The 20,660-nt window shown below is 52.0% G+C and overlaps 7 protein-coding genes across 7 annotated transcripts; 6 read left to right on the forward strand and 1 right to left on the reverse strand.

Moving 5' to 3' along the window:
- Positions 1-1,009: 1,009 nt before the first annotated feature.
- CHIT1-0 (Chitotriosidase-1) lies at positions 1,010-7,147 on the forward strand (the record flags this gene model as incomplete). Its single annotated transcript, XM_036635529.1, has 15 exons — positions 1,010-1,163; positions 1,225-1,420; positions 1,474-1,496; positions 1,740-2,136; positions 2,184-2,426; positions 2,487-2,545; positions 2,598-3,060; positions 3,109-3,766; positions 3,832-3,908; positions 3,968-4,042; positions 4,103-4,646; positions 4,709-5,065; positions 5,164-5,500; positions 5,585-5,857; positions 5,925-7,147. The coding sequence occupies 15 exons, from the start codon at positions 1,010-1,012 to the stop codon at positions 7,145-7,147; spliced, it is 5,079 nt and encodes a 1,692-aa protein (XP_036499575.1).
- An 818-nt stretch (positions 7,148-7,965) lies between these two features.
- qutD-9 (Quinate permease) lies at positions 7,966-9,765 on the forward strand (the record flags this gene model as incomplete). Its single annotated transcript, XM_036635530.1, has 4 exons — positions 7,966-8,371; positions 8,431-8,926; positions 8,989-9,351; positions 9,405-9,765. The coding sequence occupies 4 exons, from the start codon at positions 7,966-7,968 to the stop codon at positions 9,763-9,765; spliced, it is 1,626 nt and encodes a 541-aa protein (XP_036499574.1).
- A 585-nt stretch (positions 9,766-10,350) lies between these two features.
- On the forward strand, positions 10,351-10,881 carry ARO1 (Pentafunctional AROM polypeptide; the record flags this gene model as incomplete). The annotated part of the gene is made up of 1 exon (XM_036635531.1): positions 10,351-10,881. One exon carries the CDS (start codon positions 10,351-10,353, stop codon positions 10,879-10,881), a length of 531 nt encoding a protein of 176 aa, XP_036499577.1.
- Positions 10,882-11,803: 922 nt separating this feature from the next.
- yanD-2 (Short chain dehydrogenase yanD) lies at positions 11,804-12,877 on the forward strand (the record flags this gene model as incomplete). Its single annotated transcript, XM_036635532.1, has 2 exons — positions 11,804-12,708; positions 12,763-12,877. The coding sequence occupies 2 exons, from the start codon at positions 11,804-11,806 to the stop codon at positions 12,875-12,877; spliced, it is 1,020 nt and encodes a 339-aa protein (XP_036499576.1).
- A 295-nt stretch (positions 12,878-13,172) lies between these two features.
- CGCS363_v003684 (uncharacterized protein) lies at positions 13,173-15,031 on the reverse strand (the record flags this gene model as incomplete). Its single annotated transcript, XM_036635533.1, has 2 exons — positions 13,173-14,876; positions 14,927-15,031. 2 exons carry the CDS (start codon positions 15,029-15,031, stop codon positions 13,173-13,175), a joined length of 1,809 nt encoding a protein of 602 aa, XP_036499579.1.
- Positions 15,032-15,774: 743 nt separating this feature from the next.
- On the forward strand, positions 15,775-17,064 carry CGCS363_v003685 (uncharacterized protein; the record flags this gene model as incomplete). The annotated part of the gene is made up of 1 exon (XM_036635534.1): positions 15,775-17,064. The coding sequence occupies one exon, from the start codon at positions 15,775-15,777 to the stop codon at positions 17,062-17,064; it is 1,290 nt and encodes a 429-aa protein (XP_036499578.1).
- Positions 17,065-18,698: 1,634 nt separating this feature from the next.
- Positions 18,699-19,237, forward strand: CGCS363_v003686 (uncharacterized protein; the record flags this gene model as incomplete). Its single annotated transcript, XM_036635535.1, has 2 exons — positions 18,699-18,933; positions 18,990-19,237. 2 exons carry the CDS (start codon positions 18,699-18,701, stop codon positions 19,235-19,237), a joined length of 483 nt encoding a protein of 160 aa, XP_036499581.1.
- Positions 19,238-20,660: the final 1,423 nt, after the last annotated feature.

Genomic DNA, 20,660 nt, shown 5'->3' on the forward strand with positions numbered 1-20,660 from the left:
CATAACAACACTCTCTGTCTGTCACATTGTGATAGAACCAGCCGCGACACCTCGTGACTTCAGGAGTTCAATTAGTGTCCTCGATTCAATAGTTGAGGGGCTCTCCGACGCAGCCCAATAGTAAGAATCGGGTCATACCGAAAATCCTTCAACCACAGTAACCTTCCTAATATGGCAAAGTCTTCTCGGACTCATTGAGCTTCTAAATAAAGTGTGTTCTAGGCAGGAACATTCTGCACGTTGTGCCGTAGCGGTGGCCCTACAAACAAGCATAATAACCCTGGTTATCCTCGGACTCGAGCCCCGCTTGTGTGGTTGCAGAGGAATCTAGCTAGCCCTGGAGCTGAAAAGCTTTAAGTAACGTCGACTGCCTAATGTAGCAACACACTACTGGAAATCCTGGGACTCAATATTTAGTTCCACTTGCATTCCGAGCGCGCAAATCAGAAGCGTGCCGAAATCTGTCAGGTAAGGTGCGGCCAACAGTCCACGCGATCGATAATCGCCTGCACTCAGGGGGGCAAGATAGTTGCCCTTGCTCATATTGTCTCTGGGCCGCACCACAATGACCAGCCAGAATTTTCCCTTGTTGATGGGTTGCATTTCAGGTCATTCAACCAGTTCCTTCCAGCGCTAGCCTAGGCATCCATCCGAAGGACATTTGCCAAGATCTTCCCGAACATCTAGACTTGGAAGTCTTTGACAAGAGTCGAAGTTTCTCGACTACATTCTCAATTTGCCTCCCGTTAGCTCCGGCGAGAGTCGGTCTGATCCTTCTACTCAGGGATCAATACGAGATATGTCTGATGACTTTTCTAAATTTGAAGCTCGTGGACTCTTAGGCTTGGGGTCCGCGGCAAAATTCATGACCGTGTTTGATGCCTTGTAAGCCGCACTCGGGTTGATTTAAAACCCGCAACCCGAGAACCAGTATAAGTACGTTCCGCCCGGTGGTAGTGTCACTGCACAGTGACACGAGCAAGGGCGTCAACCAGGCAATCTGTCAAACATGCAGTCACGAACCGGCCGGCTGGTAGCCTTGGCTATCAGCTCGTTTGTCTTTGTCTGTATCTTGACTCTAAACTATGGTACCCCCGCCTATCGTCGAACCAACCCATACCCTAACCAGCTTAACAACGCAAAACGCGCATCTGAAGAACGATGTGAGTGGCATGATGAACACGGGCCTTGCGTTATCATTGCTTTGCAGCTAACAAGTCGCAGCATGGATCGACACCATCAAGCTCAGTCCTGCTCACCAGAACCCAGCCAAGGCACCTCACGTTGCTACTCCAGAGGACGTGGAGTTTGATTCATTGCTCGAGTCTAGTGCAAACTTGACTTCAAGGCAGCCACATAGCCTCGAGCGCCGTGCCGACGGACCGTTGTATTGCACAGATGGTCCTTGTGTTGACGGAAGGTAACAGTTCTGATGTATTTCATGACGGCGCGTGCTGACTGGGATATGAACAGCTGCTGTGGGCCCAAGAACATCTGTGGGTATGGGCCAGACTTTTGCGGTACAGGCTGCCAGAGTCAATGCAATGCGACCGCAATGTGTGGCGAGTTTAGTGAGAATGCCGAGATGCCATGTGGCATGAAGCTGTGCTGTAGTGCAACCGGATGGTGGTAAGTCCCTCTCGAATTCAAAGTTCCCAAGCTCAGAAGCGATACTGATAGCCATCTAGTGGAAGTAAGTTGAATGGTTCAAACTCTTGCACCCGTGCTAACCGATATAGCCACCGACGTCTACTGCCACAATGCCGATCCTCTTCACGGAACACTGCCATGCCAGGCTGGTTATGGCTCTTGCGCAATCACGGGCTCCCCCTCCTGTGCACAGGGCAGCGGAAGCTCCAAAGGAAGAACCATCGGATATTACCAGTCATGGAATGCTAGGACCCGACTTTGCAACAGGGTCACGCCGAAGCAGCTCGACACGAAAGGCTACACTCATCTGTTCTTTTCGTTCGCTTTCATTGATCCAGCTGCGTTCACCATAGCCACGGCGCACCCTGACGATGTTTCGCTGATGAAAGAGTTTACGGACCTCTCCAAAGATGGAAATCTACAGACTTGGATCGCCATCGGAGGCTTTGACATGAGCAATCCGGAAGCCGCAACGCATAAGACTTGGTAAGCATGAGGTATGCCGCAGCCTGGTCATTTCTAACGTTGTATAGGAGTGAGATGGTAGCATCCAAAGAGAACAGAGCTGCTTTCATTGCTTCTGTCAAGACCTACATGGATACACACGGGTTCCAAGGAGTCGACTTGGATTGGGAGTACCCTGGCGCACCTGAACGAGGTGGTAATAAGCTTGCTGATACCAGGAATCTCGCCCTTCTGGTTAAAGAGATGCGGGCTGCGTACGGCACCGCCTATGGCATTAGTCTTACTTTAGCTCCTGACTACTGGTATCTGAGGTGAGTCCTAAGATCTACGGACTTGTTTGGCGTTGCAAGTTCGCTAACAGTGGCATTCAGGTGGTTTGATGCAAAGGCTATGGAGCCTTACGTCGACTTCTTTGGCTTCATGGCATATGGTATGTCTCTTTCGAGGAAGCTCGAGGTCAGTGGATTACTGACATTTGACAGATCTGCATGGCTCTTGGGACGCCGATGTCTTGGCTCTGGGCAAGAAGGTTCGAGGCCAAGCCGATATACAGGAGATCTCCAAGAATACCGTGCCTCTTTGGTTCGACGGCCTGAATCCCGCAAAGCTCAACTTCGGCCTTGCTATGTACGGCCGTGGCTACACGCTTGCGGACCCTTCCTGCAGCGATCTTCTCTGTCCGTTTTCGGGTCCAAGCAACCCAGCTCCATGCACCAACTTCGAAGGTGTTATGTCCTTGGTCGAGATTGAGCAGCTAATCAAGCGGCGCAACATCAAGCCAAAGTATCTTGCAGACTCGATGATGAAGCAGATTACCTGGGACGATCAGTGGATTGGATACGATGACGAAGAGACATTTGCAGCAAAGAGGGCCTTTGCTGATGGCCTTTGCTTCGGTGGCACCATGATTTGGTCTATTGATTTCCAAGTTCCTGGCTCAGGAGGGTAAGTATTTCAGAATCTCTCCCATTCAATCAGTCTAACCATTTGCAGGCCAGATGATGATCCAGAAGTTGTTTTCCTGGCTCCCGAAGTGTATTCCGGCACTCCCGCTCAATGCACTGGACCTTGTCAGCTGGTGTTGCCCCCGAGGGCACTACCGTCCACCACCACCATCACAATCCCATCCTACACGACATCTGTCGTGATCGCGCCAGATCTTACGACGACCCTTACGATTCAGATTCCGCCCATCGTAACCCAGTCGATGGATTACTATAATGTCAACGTCACCTCTGGTCAAATTGACTCCAGCACAATCGTACCTTTGCCCAGCATCAGCATCCCGCCTATTGTCACGACCTTCATTCTTCCAGGAGGTCTAACTCAGGTCAGGACTCTCGTTGTCCCTCCTTGGCCCTCTGTCACAGAAGGTCCTCCCGCTCAATGGACTTCAAAGGATCCAAGCCAAGGGCAATCAGGTTTCCCCATCATCACTGTCCCGCCAGCAGGACCGCCCACAATAACCGAGCTCCCTTCCACCAGCAAAACACCGTTCACATGGGACACAGATGATGATCCTGAGCCCACAGGTACATGGCCCGAAGTAATTTCGGTCGTGCCGGTCGAGACCGACGTGCCCGACAGTGGTGAAGATGACGATGGAGAAGGCCCCAAGCACAAGAGCACCTGTAAAGTTTGGTTTTTCTGGGTGAGTTCTCGACGTTCCACCTCCTGTTACTCTGACAAGTCTTCTAACACATCCTTCTGATACAGATATGCGTTAAGTGGGATGACCTCGACATACACATCGGTGGCTTGGAATGGATCATTCCGCCCGGCATCTGGGGACCGTGAGTGCCGCGCTATCTCGAAACCAAACGCCCACCGTCTTCTAACCTGTCATTTGCAGAGGCCCCCCGCCTCCATTGAGGTTCCCACCCAACATCAACATCATCGGTCCGCTTCCCCCTTGGCCTAAGATCACGTAAGACCCCCTAGTCCCGCTGCAAGTGATGATTTAATTGCTGATTATGATTTGGAATAGTGTCCATCCCGGTGGGAGTATCGAGGTTCCGCCAAAGCCCGCCTCTTGCACGCCCGCGGAAGCTTCGCTCTGCATTACAACCAGCTCCTTCGCTACCTCAGTGTCCGCGGGCACAACAAAGACTACAGCTACACAGGTCAACTCTCGGTGTGCTACGATTACGGGCTGCAATATCCAAGACGTTGAAGCTACGAAGACAGCAAATGCCTGCAAGCTTACGCGCAGAGCTATGCAGGTTCCGGATCTTCCAGAAGCGACCCACGCACCGGAGAAACGACTCCTTGTGAAGCGTTCCGAGCCGAGTTGGTGCAATGAGCAAGACGGTAGTGATGGTATCCTTCTTTTGAGCATGCCTTTTTCGGTCACCGCTCGAGCAATTGTCGAAGGTGTCCTCGAGCGACGCGACACAGCTCTCAAGAAAAGAGAGATGAAGAATGGCTTTGAGATGATTCAAGCGAAGCATATGGGTTTTACCGCGTTTATCCATGTTACTAACCTTGGCCCTCTTGCCTTTGACTACTTCAATTCTGACGAAATTGACGAGGTACGTCGGCGTAACCACGTCGCACTAACGGTCGCAATACACTCACTAACTTCCATCCCCAGGTTGGTCGTGCGTATAGAATGCCGTCTACGACCTCGTCAACGGGCAAGCGAGATGAGGTTGAAGGCTCGGAAGATGGAAGCTTTGCAGCAATCCAAGAGCCAAGACCTTCGAGTCACAACATCACACTAGCACCTCTCCAGCTCGCGCCGGGTACCTCCAAAACAAAGAGGTTCGAAGGCAACGACCATTACTGGCATCTGTCACAGATTTCCTGGCCGCCCAACAAATATTGGTTCCAAAAGAATGGCGAACACGATCCGAATGATGGCAAATATACGTACCAATTCAGCTCACCCGAAGGTGAGGGTCAAACGATCTACATCATCGAAGGCGGCTGGAGGGGACATGTTGCAGCAGTAAGTATTTGAGACAGGGAATCGGATGGAAAGCGTCTCTAGACTTGGATTCTTTCAGCCCTCCACCGTCTCCTATTATGCTAATTCTTCAAATGCAGGACTTCGACAAGCAAGCAAAAGCTCTCACCGGGGGCAGCTGGCGCCCAGCACGTCAGTCCAGCACGTTCGAGACCGAGCATGGACATCTGGTGGCAAACTATGCCGTTGGCTCCAAAGTTGGCATCGCGAGAAATGCTGACCTCGTATTTGTGCCACGCGGACCTCCAGGATTACGCGCAGAGGGCTTCTTGGAAGCACTTACGCTTATCTGTAATGACTTCACGGATGAAGACACAGAAGAAGACAAGCGGAACCCGAAACCTAGGAACTCAGGTGTGGTGAATGTGTCCGGTGGTTTTGCGAAGAACAGGGACGATCCTCTCACACAGCTTATTTGTAAGTGGCGAAAGATGTTTCGTCAGGAGCGGCCCCCGCTTTGGTTGAGTTGCCGTAAATAAGACACCAGCTAACTCTCTGCAGATATGCTGATGAAGAGAATGGAACAAAGCTACGGAATCACCTTCGTCGTTGCCGCTGGAAACCAAGGCGAAGATGACCCTACAACTGTCCCAGGAATCCTAGTCCGAGAGCTCGACGGGGCATTTCTTGTTGGCTACCTCAATAATGCAGGCTGGTGGGTTGACAGCAATGCAGGCGACACATGGGCCCCAGGCGAAGGGCTACTTGTTCCTCCAAACGAGGTATTTGTGTCACCGCAATTCTCAGAGGGCACGGCTACTGGATCATCATTTGGTAAGTCACAGGCATTCTCATTGTCAAGGCTTACGACCACTTACTTACATTATGCTCATTTGCAAAGCCGCTCCGCTGGTTGCCGGTCTTGTTGCCTACGTCAGAGGAATGCATTACGGATTCGGGGAGGATCCCGCATCCCTCAAATCCATCATGCAACAAGTGTCACGACCTCTCCCTCTCACGGAAGATGAAGCAGATTTTGAACAGAAAGAGAAAATGGTCTGGAACCTTGCCGATCCATTCGAACAATGTGGAAGCTCTCAAAAGAGAGGGCTGGACAGCCGACAGGCAGCCTGCCCGATTCCCAACTTGCCTGGAGGTGGAAACAACCCTGTACCCCAAGGTCCTCGCGTCACGTACAAGCCGGGTCCGCCAGCGCCCCTCTGCACAGCAGACTGCGGCCATCTCTGCTCTGGATATTACTGCAGCCCAAACCCAACTGGTACGCCACCGGACTTTGCTCCACCGTGGGAAACTTCGCGCCCGACCAACACCAGGCCAGCTGAGAGTGGAGGATTTGGAGGTGGGTTGACCAACTTGCCAACATTGACACCGGCACCGACAGCAGCGCCTCCTGGGCAAGTATGTCTCTCGTCAACAACTGCCACACTGTGCAACGGAGGACCGCGAGGCGGCGTCTGCGTGACTTCGACGTCCTGCGCCAGCTTTGGTACGACTACGTCTAGCATATTCCATCTACCCGACCTCCCAACACTCGGCCCAGCCCCGAGCCCGTCGGGTGGTACGTGTATCAAGAGCGAGACTTGGACCATCACTGGCGGTCCCCACGGTGAAGCCACCGTCACAACTGCTGGATGTGCGACGTGGCAGGTCCCAGGTCCAACGCCTGCCCCAGCGCCGCCAGCTCCCGCGCCGAAACCACGTTGCATGGCTGCTCACGTTTACATGAGCAACTGCGCATTCCAGCCAGACAGCGTCAACGTCCAGATTTGGGAGAACGGCGTGGAAGTCTGCCGGACGGGCGGTGGGAAACACTGGGCAAGCGACCAGACCGTCTTCGAGCTCGAGTGCGACAACGGCGCCAAGGCCGTTGTGAAGAACAACGCGAGATCCTTTGAGTATACTGCAGCAGACGGCTGGAAGCCCGAAATATTCAGTGTCGACTACAGCTACGAATCCACAGTATGCTATCAACTTGACAATAAGACAATCAAGGGCTCGGACATGGAGAGTACTTGGGGCGGTGGTAACTGCGGCCTGTGCAAGGCGCCCTCGATGTGTGGGCTTTACACCTGCAAGAAAAACGACGTCAGCTGTAGCTCCTAATTTTCCGTAGCCCAAATAACACCTTCCACTCTTTTATCATCCAGATGTCATCGCTACGGCTCATCCACTGACTTAGGAACATGTATGGGGAGTTTGCCAGGAACCCAGATATAGATGCTATCGCTGGTAAAACAATGGTGATGTCATCATCCACTTTGAAAGCATTGAAACATAATCATTTGACTTCTTAGTTTGGAGCCCAAGTCCATGGTAACGGCCCTGCGGTGTGTACGCTTTCAAGCTGGATGTAGCGCTACTGTGTGCGATGTAACTTGTGGTCTCAATTGTCAACCTGTGCCGGCTTAACAAACAACCGTCAGACGCGACCCTTGTTGACACCCTTCCCATCATCCAATGGTCCGCAGACAAAGTGACATGGCTGTGTGAATAACTTTTGTTGGCGAGCTCGGCATACCCCACCTTCTGCTGGGCAATACGTCTCTGACCAAATCATGGGATCTCCAATCAAAGAGCAACTTGGCTTTCATTGGCGTGATAACCCGATTGGCTTCTTGGCATCGGGAAAGAACTCTTCCAATTCAAACCCCCTCTTCAAATCCCTGGGTCATCGTGCATATCTCGAATTTGGGGAAAATATTCACCCTCCGCTCGCTCCAAAAGCTGGGGAAGAGAGGTGTGGATGTCTGGGGTAAGATCTGGGGTAGCACGTCAAAACACAGTGGATAAACCCACTTCATGTTCATATTAAGCCCACCCGGAGACAGCCTTCTTCGATTATAGGCGGGTTGCTGAGACACACTTGTCTTTTCTTCGGTCTGATATCTCGCTCGTATCGCATGCGATTGAAGCCAGCGACAATGGTCAATATCTTTAAGCGACCCAAGGATGCCTCCGCCAACCCCGCGCCTGCGGAGGTCTACAACTGGAGGATCTATGGCCTGGCGGCTTCCGCGGCCATGGGGTCCGCGATGTTTGGATACGACTCTGCGTTCATAGGAGGTACTATGTCGCTTCCATCCTTTCAGAGTCGATTTGGTCTCGACTCATCGACAGGCACCGACCTTGCTGCGCTCAAAGCCAACATCGTCAGCACATTTCAGGGTGGATGCTTCTTTGGTGTCTTGTTGTGCTACTACTTGGTTGAGCGGCTGGGCCGTCGCTGGGTGCTCATCGGTTGCGGCGCGCTCTTCGACCTTGGCGCGATCTTACAGCTCGTTGCCAGCGGTAATTTAGCCCTAATATACGCCGGCCGAGTTCTGACAGGTTGGTCACGATGCGATTCCAAGTCCTTGCGGTAGCTGACGCATTGAAACTAATTACAGGTCTTGCCGTTGGTTCTTCGTCTATGATCATTCCGGTTTATATCTCCGAGTCTGGCCCCCCTGCGATTCGCGGGCGCCTTATCGGAGTATTCGAAATCTTCTTGCAATTCTCTCAGATCATCGGCTTCTGGGTGAACTACGGAGTCAACATACATATTTCAGGAAGCTCTGACACCCAATGGCATGTGCCATTTGCACTGCAGATTATCCCTGGCAGCCTTCTGTCCATTTGCATGTTTCTTCAGCCTGAGTCTCCTCGCTGGCTTTTGAACGCCGGTCGCACTGATCAAGCGCGAAGAGTTCTTCAACGCCTGCGAAAACTGCCTGCCGACCATCCATATCTGAACTGGGAGATCAACACGGTTCTACAACAGATCGAGGAGGAGACTGCGATGGGTGCGAATAGGGGCCTGTTGGAGAAACTGCGGGAGATTAAGCTTCCCACAAACAGACGCCGTCTTCTGTTGGGCATTGCCCTAATGTTTATCCAAAACATGTGAGTGGTGATGGTCGTCTCAGTGTGATGTTTCAACAGATTACTGAGTTCAATCATTCCAGGTCTGGCATCAACGCTCTTAATTATTATTCGCCCTCGATTTTCCAATCCATCGGCTTTACTGGCACTAGCGTAGGTCTTCTGGCTACCGGCATTTTCGGCATCGTCAAAGCATTTGCTACGATGCTTTACATGATATGGGGCGTCGACGCCCTCGGCCGTCGGCAATCCCTTATGATCGGTTCGACCGGGGCCGCGATCGCCCTGTTCTATCTAGGAGCATACGCGAAGCTGTCTGGATCTTTCGAGGCCGGTCAGTTGTCTGCAGGCGATAGAACACCTGGTGCCTATGTCGCTATCGTAATGATCTACATCTTCGCCGTTTTATACGCCATCTCATGGAACGGCATTCCATGGATCTTCTGGTATATCCTCTCCGACCATCTCAAGTTCGCGCGCTGCTGACCGTGCCCCATAGCGCTGAGATTTTCCCCATGGGTATCCGCTCAATCTGCCTGGTCTTCACGACTTGTGCTCAGTGGCTCGGTCAGTTCACGATTGTCTACTCGACGCCTTACATGATGGCGGACATCACGTATGGCACGTTTCTGTTGTTCGCTTGTTCTGTCGTGTTTGGATTTGTCTTCACCTTCCTCCTCATTCCAGAGACCAAGGGTATCTCTCTTGAAGACATGGACGTGCTGTTCACCCGCAAGGGCATGCCTCGCACTTGGCGTCGGCAGACTGAGGAGATTATCAACCAGCGTCGAGCTGATGGCCATGCTGATGCTTTGGGACGTGACGAGAAGGAGATTGCAGCGTCTCACCATGAAGCTTAGGGTGTTATATGATTCATAGGCTGTCGAACAACTCCAGCGGGAGCTTTATTAGCTTCTCCGGCACCGGAACCAGCATGCCTGGATATGTTTGGCAAGTGAAAATCACAAGATCTCGCGCTCTCAGTATAATTAATATCTGTCTTTTATCAATCACGCAATCCAACGCCTGGCCGTGACTGAAAACTTTCACTGCAATTGTGAGAACCACGTGTTCATACCCCGTTTGTGCTAGTACATGAGTTGAGCTAAGTTGACTATATCTTATTAGCCGATAGTATTAATGGCAGTTAGCTTTGTCAAGATATTGATGTCCGATCTCAATGCGTTGCGGCGATGAGAGACGGCTATTTTCTTTGCCGGCTGCAAGAGACGGGACGGAACCTATTCCCGGATACTGGACGGCGTTGACATCACCCGATGAGCTTTCTCGGAATTTGAACGGCATTAGAACCAACAAAACGCGGGGGAAAATCTGCTAAGATATCGCTATTGACAAAGTACATGATCACCACCTGTGAAAAGCGCATAAATATAAATCTTCTCCACAACCACACTATCAACTTCGCACGCCTATTCACCATCGTCATGGCGGACATCCTTTTCGATAATCACAACCATGATCCGCGTCGACAAACCTTCATCATACCCCTAACTTACTCAGATATAGCTCTTGGCGCTGCTGATATTCCTCGTATCAGCCATGGTGGTGACATTTGGGAAATGAGAGTCGATCTCCTCAGCCCCTCTCGTGAGCCTCTGGGTACCACGAACTTGCCGCCACTGAGCTACGTCCAAGCTCAGATAAAGCTCCTTCAATCTCTATCCGACATGCCTATTCTCTTTACTATCCGCACAGCGCCTCAAGGGGGCAAGTTTCCGCCGGACGCCGAGAACGAGGCTCTGGCGTTGATGCTCATGGCTGTTGAAGAGCGGTGCAAATACATCGACGTTGAGATCGAATGGTCTCCTAAATTGGTCAATGCCGTCGTTGAGAAGAAAGGAAGTTCGAAGATCATCGCCTCGTTCCATGATTGGACTGGTGCTATACGATGGCCGAGTGACCTCCTACGGGAGAAGTATGCCACAGCGGACGCTTTCGGAGGTAAACACACCTAAATCGTCAGCTCCATACAAAGCCTTAACTGCTAACCCGGCATCCGTAGATATCATCAAGCTCAGCATCTTGTCCGCAGATGTCTATGACTGCCACGAGCTTGCTCTGTTCGAGAGAAGTCATTCTTCAAAAAAACCCCAAGCCTCTTCTTGCCGTGGGCATGGGTCAGCATGGCCAGCTTTCAAGGATGCTTTCGCCGATATCACTTGTAACACACGAGCTCCTCCCCGTCCCATCTGCTCCCGGTCAACTCACTCTGGCAGAGGTGAATCGTGGGAGACAGCTGATGGGCCTTCTTCCGATACAATGATTATGGGCTGCGCGAATCTGGTTGCTCCCTTGCTCGTGTCCAGATCACATGTCACAATCTTTTGTCGTCAGAGTAGATAATGGAATGAATCCTCTCACAAGCTGACAGATCTTCTGCGATGTAATGATCTGATAAGTGCAATCGAGAGCCTCGGGCAGATTATGACTTAAGCCCGGGTGTCTCAATTAATGATGTTATGATATCGGACGGGATTCGGAATTACACAGACGTAAGCGCCACTGCCTGTGCGATGGGTACCAGCTGCTGATCGCTCTTACGACCTCGACCACATTGTATGCCAAATCGGGAATAGCCTCATTCAGGCTGACATCGCGGCCGTTTCCCAAAAGGGTATACAAACTGGTCGGCGGAGATATGGCAAGGCTTTGATGGAAGATGGCGCAGTCTTTAAGTCCATTCGTCAATATGTATGCCAATCGCTTTTGATTTCCGATTGATTTCCAAGGCATCTTTGGACAGCCCTTGAGGTATAAGTATTCACGCCCATGCCCCTCGTCTTCGAGTCATCACTACTAGCACACAGCTTCCAACAAAATCATTCTGTTCCTCACTTTCTCATAAATTTAAATCGAAAAGCCAACAAGTTTTTCAATATGACTGGTTCTAAGGATCTCCCTCCCTCAACAGCGTCCTTTGGCAGCGTCTTTTTTCATAATCAATTCTGCGCAAAGCCCCAATGGCCAGCTCCGAACACCAGCCTTTCAGGCAAAACCGCCATTATTACCGGCGGCAACACTGGACTTGGGTACGAAGCAGCCATTCAGTTGCTTAACTTGAAGCTCTCGAATTTGATCCTTGCCGTCCGCTCTCTCGAGAGGGGAGAGGACGCAGCAGCCAAACTCCGCAAGCAGCATCCTAGCACCACCATCGATGTGTGGCAACTCGACATGAACTCGTACGACTCCATCCAAGCATTTACCCGCCGAGCAGAAAGTCATCTATCTCCAATCGACATCATCATTCTCAACGCCGGCATTATGAAGATGTCCTTCTCCAAGAATCCGAGCACCGGGCACGAGGAGACACTGCAGGTCAACTACTTGTCCACCGTGTTGCTCGCCATCCTTCTACTGCCGGTCCTGAAGGCTAAGCGTAAGCCCGAAGGCGACCCTGCACACCTGACCATCGTCAACGCTGCATTGACGCTCGCCGCAAGCTTTCCCAACAGGGATGCCAAACCCTTGCTACCGTCCTTTGACGACCCCAAGATATTCAGCTCCGAAACATACAACTCATCCAAGCTTCTGGCTCACATGTTCCTTTGGAAGCTTTCCGATATTGTTTCTGCCGACGACGTCATCGTCAACCTGTCAGATCCTGCCTGGTGCAGGGGCACTGCCTTGGGCCGAGATGCTCCCGGCTTGCTGAGGTGGGGTCTTTGGGCCTTTGGGGCAACGGGTAGAACTCCGAGAGTCGGTGCCTCTTGCTTTATTGATGCTGTGGTGAACAAAGGGAAAGAATCTCATGGATGCTTTCTGATGAGCTGGAATATTCATCCGTAAGTTTACATGACCCGTCCTCGCTGGCTGCATGGAAGACTAACATACTGGAGATTCGCGGCCTTTCTTTACACATCCGAAGGAAAGAATGTCACGGAACGGCTCTGGGCTGAAACATTGGATGAGTTGGAGTTTGCTGGTGCTCGTGGTATGTTGAAATCGATGTAGGGCGAGCCCGCCTCGCGGCCTCATGCACGTGGGAAACCAAGCCTTTGTTGCGGTCGATTGGAATCATGTTCAACATTCCTTTTGTTCAGGTATCGCAATCCATTGTAACTATCTAGTTCTGGACTAATGAGTGACGTTCTTTCCCTTCCTTTGTATCTCAATCATTCTTGGCGGATTAATAGAAACGGGGCAGCTTGGGATCCCATTCTCTGACACTCGTTCCGCACCCTGGTCCTGGTATCTGTTCGTCTTTGCCGTTACTTGAACCCTATTCTGAGGTTTATCTTTCAGAACCTCAAATCAAGCCAGGACTCATAACCGATCTTCTCCAGCCTCTCCAAACCTTCGCGTAAATTGGCAAGTCGCTGAGCGGCGGAAACCTGCCGAGCATCTCGTCCTCTGCCACACTCAGTCTCTGCGCCATCAACCCATTGTCGTCATGCGAGCGCTGGAATCTCCATGACACTCTGTTTACCTTCAGGTATTTCAAACTCGGCAACGTGATAGCAATCCTCCGAGCGTTTGCCTCCCACGTTTGATTGTCGCATGGGTGGACAAAGTTCTCCCAATGGTCTGCCATGTAGCTGACGATCATCAAGTTTTCGATCGTGTCCATTCCGTCGAGAAGTAGAAGTAACTCTGGCATGTTCAGGTCTGCACTTCCGACGAAAAGACGCATGCTTTTGACCCATGTGCATTCTCCCGGCCGATGAGGATTCGTGAGGCTTAGATGGTTGGAATAACCTACTCCTAGCCTGCCCGGGAACACGAAACATTCACTCAAGACGTCGGGCACAAGGAGAGAGTCAGCATGAATCCAATGAATCGGTCGCAAGACCGACGCCAAGTCGCTTGCTGTGAAGCTGTCCAACGGGGTTTCTGCTCTCTTCCGGGCTCGCGCGCTGGAAACAGCATCGAAGAGCTCGGCACCGGCCTCCCAGTAGTCAACTCCATCATTGCAGAGGGTAAGTTGGTCTTTGAAGGGCGTCTCTGCCACTTGGATGAGCCAGTCCATGATGTCGCCATCCATGTTGTCGAACGAGAATTTGCGGAGTCGTGGCATTGTGTCGTACGTGATGAATCTGTAGGGCATCGACAGCCTTCTTAGGTGAGGCGGGGCCACCATCGATTCGTCAGGGTACCGGTGATTGTTGAAAATACGAAGCTCTTCGAGCACCTCCAGATCGGTGAGGGATTCGAGGTATCCGATGCTTGGCTGGGTGTGGACGACGAAGCCGATATCGTTGTGGAGCTTCAGCTTGCGAAGCTTGAGGGGCGGTTTCCCTAGCGCTTCGTACTCGTCGCTTAGGCTGATCAAGAAATCACTCCAGTTGCTGTAGACTTCCAAATCCCAGGTGATGCTGCAGCATATCGGAGACCGCATTGATAGGCTCAGTTCCTCAACCTGCGGTGTTGACGACAGTATTCCAGCTATCCACTCCGCCCACAACGCACTCCACCTGATGCCCATCATATGCAGGGTAATGAGGTTCGAGAACTCCGGAAATCGCATGACGCCAACTACATCTTCGACACGCTGACCAATGCCTCCTCGGCGAGGGATACGAGGGAATGCCTGCTCCAGTGAGAGAGACTGCAGCATTGGGCAGGAGCTATGGAGGCAGTCGAGCGTCTCCTCCGAAACGAAGTATTCTGGCAGGCCTTCACACGAAGCACGTGACGGTGCAGAGAAAGTAAATTGGCGGAGATCGGGGCACCGCTTCACGATCTGGCATATTGCTTCGTTGAGTATGGGGCCGTATCTGGAGGCGGCTTCTGTTCGGGTGTAGTACAGCTGGTCCATCTGCAGGAGCGACAGCTTCCGTGTGTGTCGAAGGCTTGGGCTGTTCAGAAGTGCTTGGAAGTTTTCCGAGTCGGGTTCAATGCAATGAACGTGGGTATGTTTGATGAGGAGATGCTCATATAGAGACTGGGAAAAGACTACGTTGAACATCCTGTTGACCAGACACAGCGAGTGAAGGTGGTGCCTGTCGTGGATCTAGAATAAAGTTAGTGATCGAAGGAGATATGTAACAGCCGTCGACTCACGTATGACTCGAGCAGACTGAGAAGGTCGTCGTTGCCCATGAACTCCCTCATGCTCTCGCAGCCCGGGTTCCACGCGGGGGTCGGAAGACCAGGGCTCGAGGCCATATCGATCATTCGCAAAGGGGGCAGATCTGAGGCAGGCGCGGGCGACGATATTGTTGCAAAAATTTGACCCGCAAAGCAGTCTTCAAAGGCTGGTTCAGGGGGGCAATAGATGTTGCTGCCGATGTTGGAGTGGCGGATGAGGGTGATGCTGCTGAGAAGATTGTTTTGAGGCGCGCTTTGCGTTTTCAATGACTGATGGAGAATTAGGCGAAGCCTTCTATTGGCTCTGAGGCCCATTCACTGGCCAAATGCAATTCACCTTCTCACTTGGACTTTCACCCAAATTGGAAAGAGCCCTCTATTGGGCCTTCCGTATGGGCATAGAAATTGCTTCAAATTGCCCACACGCGTCTTTCATGTAAGTATCGCGATTGAAAGGTCTAGACGACGCGTCAAAGCTGTCGTCTTTCTCTTCTCTGTTGGCGGTTTTTGACGAGGGAACTGAACCCAAAGCCTCTCTGGTCAAAGAAAACCACAACGATATTGTACCTCGAAGAACCGCGGAAGCCCTAGAAACCGCAAGTGCGCGAGATCAGACGACAAAAGGAAAGAAAATCGACTGTTGAAGTTCTCACTCGCACTTACCTCGAGTTACTCCTACCTTCCTTCTTGGAGTTTGCTTCTAGTCAAGAGTTTTCACTCTTCCATATTCACCTCACGAGGTCAAAATATTTCAAGGGCTCTCCCATCCACCACTCTCTCCCATACACAACACCACGTCAGTGAATATCGCACACATCACGATGGACGCCGACAACTCGCTCTTTGGCACGCCTGAGCCTTCGAAGATCTCTCTGCCCGGTAATCCGCAAGGCCAGATTCCTCGGAGCGTCCCCCAGACCGTCGCGCCTCAGGATGTTCTTCTGAACTCGGCCCTCCCGTCTGGCCAGGCATCCACTCCATCTGCTCCGTCTTCCAGCCCGTTCGGTCGTTCTCAGACTGTCGCTTCGTCTCCGAGTCCAGCTCCCTCTCCCGCTTCCACCGCCACCGCTATTGCCGCTTCCGGATCGGCCAGCCCCGAGGGCCAGCGAAAGTGCACCAAGTGCAAGAAGGACTTCCCCTCCTCGTCTTTCTCCAGCAGACGCTCCATGGGCAACGTCGAGTACTTCGCCCACTGCTACGATTGCCGTGCGAGGCGGAGAAAGTCCGCCGCTGCTACCAAGGCCCGCAAGGACGCTGAGAAGAAGGCGGAGAAGGACAAGCAACACGCCGACCAGGAAGAGCAACAGCGACAGAAAGATCATGAGTCGTTCCAGCAAGGTGCGGAGCGTCGCGACGCACAGCGAGAGAAGCTTGCGTCCCAGCACCGGCAGCTGCAGGAACTTGAGCAGCACCGTCTTGACAACATCGACTACCATGACCACTCAATGAGCCGTTTCGAGCCGCAGACCTACGATGGCCTGGATTACGACGGCATGAATTTCGAGGACGACATGGAGGCCCTCGCCAAGAATTCACCCTCTCCATATGTCTCGCCCAGCGCCTTCTTGCCTTCCGAGAGCGACTTCGAGCTCAAGCTTTCTCCGAATGTCGTCGACTCTGGCACCGCGCTCCAGCATGACAACACTGACTTCGGTTCTATCGACCACAACGTTGCCACATCTCACACCGCCGGCCACAACACCGTCGACAACAACTCACTCAACCCTCCTGCCGCCATCACTGACTTGTTCGTCGACCCCCTTCCCGCCGCCGAGGGAGCAACCGGCGAAATCCCCCGAGGTCAGCTGCTCGACTACGACCACTTCGAGCAGACCACCACCGTGGTCATGAAGACCCGCATGTCGGACGACATCCACAAGATGCGCACCGATTACGAGCGCCGCAGGTTCAACGACGCGCGCCACAAGTGCCCGTTCCTGCTCACGCAAGAAGACAAGGAGATCGACCGACTTTGGAAGAGAAGAGAGGCGGCTATCACCCTGGATCTCATGGTCGTTCCCATCCCCGAGCCGCAGCCTATTTTTGGCCAGTCGTACAAGGACGGCTCCCACCGCAACGTCGCCGGCGCCTACGACTTCCCCATGCATTGAATTTGAGATTTTGGGATGGCTTGCTTGCTTGTATGTATGATAAGGGCGGACACGGATTGGCTTGGTTTCTGTATGTTGCTCTGGGACAGAGAAGGAAGGACATGAATGACCCTGGAAAAGATGTCAACTAGATTGGAATTCTACTTTACTTGAGTGTTGCCAGCTTCCACTGAGACGCGTCGTGATGTTCATGTCGGCGCTGAAGATGACGCGTTTGTTTGCCATGGTGGAGACATTCTCTGCTCCGCAAAGGAGTGGTGACGATGCAGAGAAATCATGCCAATCAATCGAAAATCCATGCATCAGCCAATATCAAGCCATACCTCCGGCTCATGCTGACTGAGTCAGCTGGCAGTGAACAGATGTTGAACATCGAGAATGATGGGACGGGAGAGCCATTCAATAAGAACGTGCTCCGGAGTTACGTCCCTCCAGCCCGAACATGTGTGGCCAATCCGAGCCGGTTATATGTCTCCACTATGCACATGAGATCGCGAAGCGCACAGGCCAGCGCGAAAAGGACCCACCCGGGGAAGAATTTCTTCAACGCGAAATTTTCTGAGCCCCTCCCTCTTTTTTCTTTCTCCTCCATCACCGTTCTGAGAGCACACGCTGCCCTCAGAGCGTGAAGCCAGTTCGGTAAGTCACCAAGAAATTTCATTCCATCTCGCAGCACACCTCCCTTTGCATGATTAAATGTTCCACCTTATTCGCAGTTTCCACGCAAGACGTCACTCGAGCCTTTGAGACGTGCGATGAGCGTTCAACCTTCCTTGGATGTATGACCTACAGGGTTGCCTTGTATCTGTTTTGATGGAGTCAGACTTGGCTTGGAACATTCGCTAACATTCTGTTCAGATTTACGTATCGAAAGAAACCTCGGTGCGCTGACGTGGCCTCTAGAAGAAGACAGCATAGACGTCGCGATATCGAGACTAGGAAGCTGTGCGTGTCTCGTTGCCATCTTTCTGATTTTCCGGCTGTGAGCATCGCCTGCCCATGCAAACAATTAGAGATATCATGAATACAACTGCTTCATCCTGTCACCATTGCTCCCCATCTGTGAAGTTATTGCGCCTCTGGCCGATGGTGGTTGGATTGAATGAGGGTCACTCCTTATGGCAGAGTACGGCGACTACCCACTCAAGGACCAATACCAGCCGCTGCAATAAGCACTTGAAGTCTGAAACGCAAAGGTTCTCCCCTCGGCTACTCATTGCATCAGTCCATGTTTGCGGCCTGCGAAGAAGCATACCTGCGTGACGGCATACACCAAGTGGAATGCACTTCAACCCGGAACATCTGCTGAATCAATCGATTCAGGGCACAAGCAAGGCAGGAAATACTTTCCCAGCCTGCGTTGTTTCAAGTTCAAGAAGCGTGATTCGGCGTAGACTGTCTCGCTGCTTGCCAAGAAGGCTGGGAGCCATGCGAGTCTGAGACATTTGGCATGAGCATTACGGTGGCTGGGCAACTGGTTCGCCGGCCAGCGGCAAGCTCATAAGCCAAATGATAAATAAGCCATGCCTTCCCTCAAGGTTGACAGCAATATCTTCCAACCCAATTCATCCTGCAGATTTCATTTCGGCCCTGCTAACCTTCATACTATTTCCCCCTTGCGACATCACTGAACGATGAACGACGATCTATACAACCGTGCGCAGAAGGAGAACGAGGTGATGGCCATCATTGACTATGAGTTTCAAGACCGTGACCGCTTGTGGGAGGCTCTCCAAGGGAAAGGGTCCCTCGTGACTCATATTGGAGGCCGCCCAGTACCTGAGAACAACAAAATGTTGGCTTTGCTCGGTGATAAAATGATCGGCTTTATCATCATCCGCGACGAACGCCGCAACGGACGTACTATAGGTAGCGCAAGGCAAATCTGCAATGCCAATGTGCCTCAGCAAGCTGATAGTCAGCAGGACAAGCGACAAGGCGCGTCGCTGAGCTCGCCAGCGATCGCCGACTCGAAGCTCTTTGCGACAACATTGGTCTAACGCAATGGATCAATGTCAGTCCTTTCCATGGCGGACTTGTCTCCAGAGACAATAAATCCGCAACCATTGAAGCCATTGTTGGGGCTGTGTTCGAGGACGCGGGCGAAGCTGTCGCAAAAAGGGTGATGGAAAACATGGGCATCATCGAGCCTACCGCCTCTGAGCCTGTCTGAAGCAGCTTCATCACACGGTAACGTACCAAACCCTTCCCCCACTGAGAGCTATACTGCGCCTATGTTTCTGGAAGGGCATTTGACGACGCCTCGGCGTCGTTGAATCCTCTTCCACGGGCAAACGCAGGTTCATATTAACGGACTAGTACTGCCCTCAACCAGAGGGAACCCCGGAAACCCTGCCAAAAGGCATCCGGCGTCCAATACGGTTGTGCTCTACCGCTTCCGCGCACTCCCTTCAGCCAACTCACCGGTCGGGGGAGGGATATTGAGGCAAGCTGGGGCTTTGCCTGAGTGTTGACATCCCTCGGACCGGAGGCTTCGAAGAATGTGTGGAAGCTGCAGAGCACGCCCGTCGTTGGACACCGGCTGCCTTTTGGCGGGTGTTCCAGGGTTCCCTCTGGCCGAGGGCCTCTTTGCAGGGTAGGCAGGAGCCCCGGCCTTCCTACCTGGGCAACCTGGAACTGTGGGCCGTGAATAAGGAAAGCTGGTGATTCTCGTTGAGATCTTCAGGTTCTAATTCATGGATAGAACAGGTCGACAATTGTGGGACGCATTGTTGCTGGTGGATTTCGGGTGCATGGGATATTGATGGGATGGATGGAGAAGTTTGGGAGGGAAGATGACTCCAGACACTCGTTGCCAATCTTGAACTCTTTGGGGAGATGTTTTCCCACGCGGTTGGCTAGCACACGAAGGCCTTCATACCTTTCTGTTTGATTGAAGCTGTTGCAACTCAACGGTTGCCGCGGTGGGCTTTCATTTTGTTCTGTTTCAACAACAGATCTATTCATTATCACAATACAACCGTTTCGAGCTGGGTAAGTCTCTTCAAGAAGCAGAACATACATGACTTGCCTCTCCTGTGAAGATGACAAAACTCTGGCGCAGCAACCAGGACACTGGAGTGCACTTTTGATGAGTGCAGACTTCATGTGAAGCCTCGTGTCGCATCCTATCTTAGCTTCCACAAGAGTCGCATCAGGTCTCAGGAATATCTTCAAAGCCATGAGTAAGATTTTGCAGGCGCCGAACGGGCTCTTGGGGTGGCGCCGCTCGCGACTAATAAAAACATGCCAAATCATATTCTATGTCTAGTCTGAACTAAATCTCGTCGATTGTAATATTAATAATCCCTCATCTCTATCATTTCCGCGATATATGATTTCGTATATGCCTCCTACTTAAGCCTAGACCTTACAGAGCTTTATCCTACAGTGCTGAACGGCTATGCCTATCAATGGTCACCTAGCATGTCTTTTCGGTTATTCGAAGAGGCTATGGGGGTGTTTAATGCAAGTTGTTAGGCATGAGAACTTCGCTGTATCCAGTTCTCTAACATAGAGTGGATGCGGTTGATAGGGTGCATGATGCCGGAGGACCAAAATTGGGCATTGGCATGGGTCTCAAATAGGCAAGTGGA

This window comes from Colletotrichum siamense, assembly GCF_013390195.1.
Source record: "Colletotrichum siamense strain Cg363 chromosome Unknown KSG_Cg363_contig02, whole genome shotgun sequence".
Classification (NCBI taxonomy): Eukaryota; Fungi; Ascomycota; class Sordariomycetes; order Glomerellales; family Glomerellaceae; genus Colletotrichum; species Colletotrichum siamense.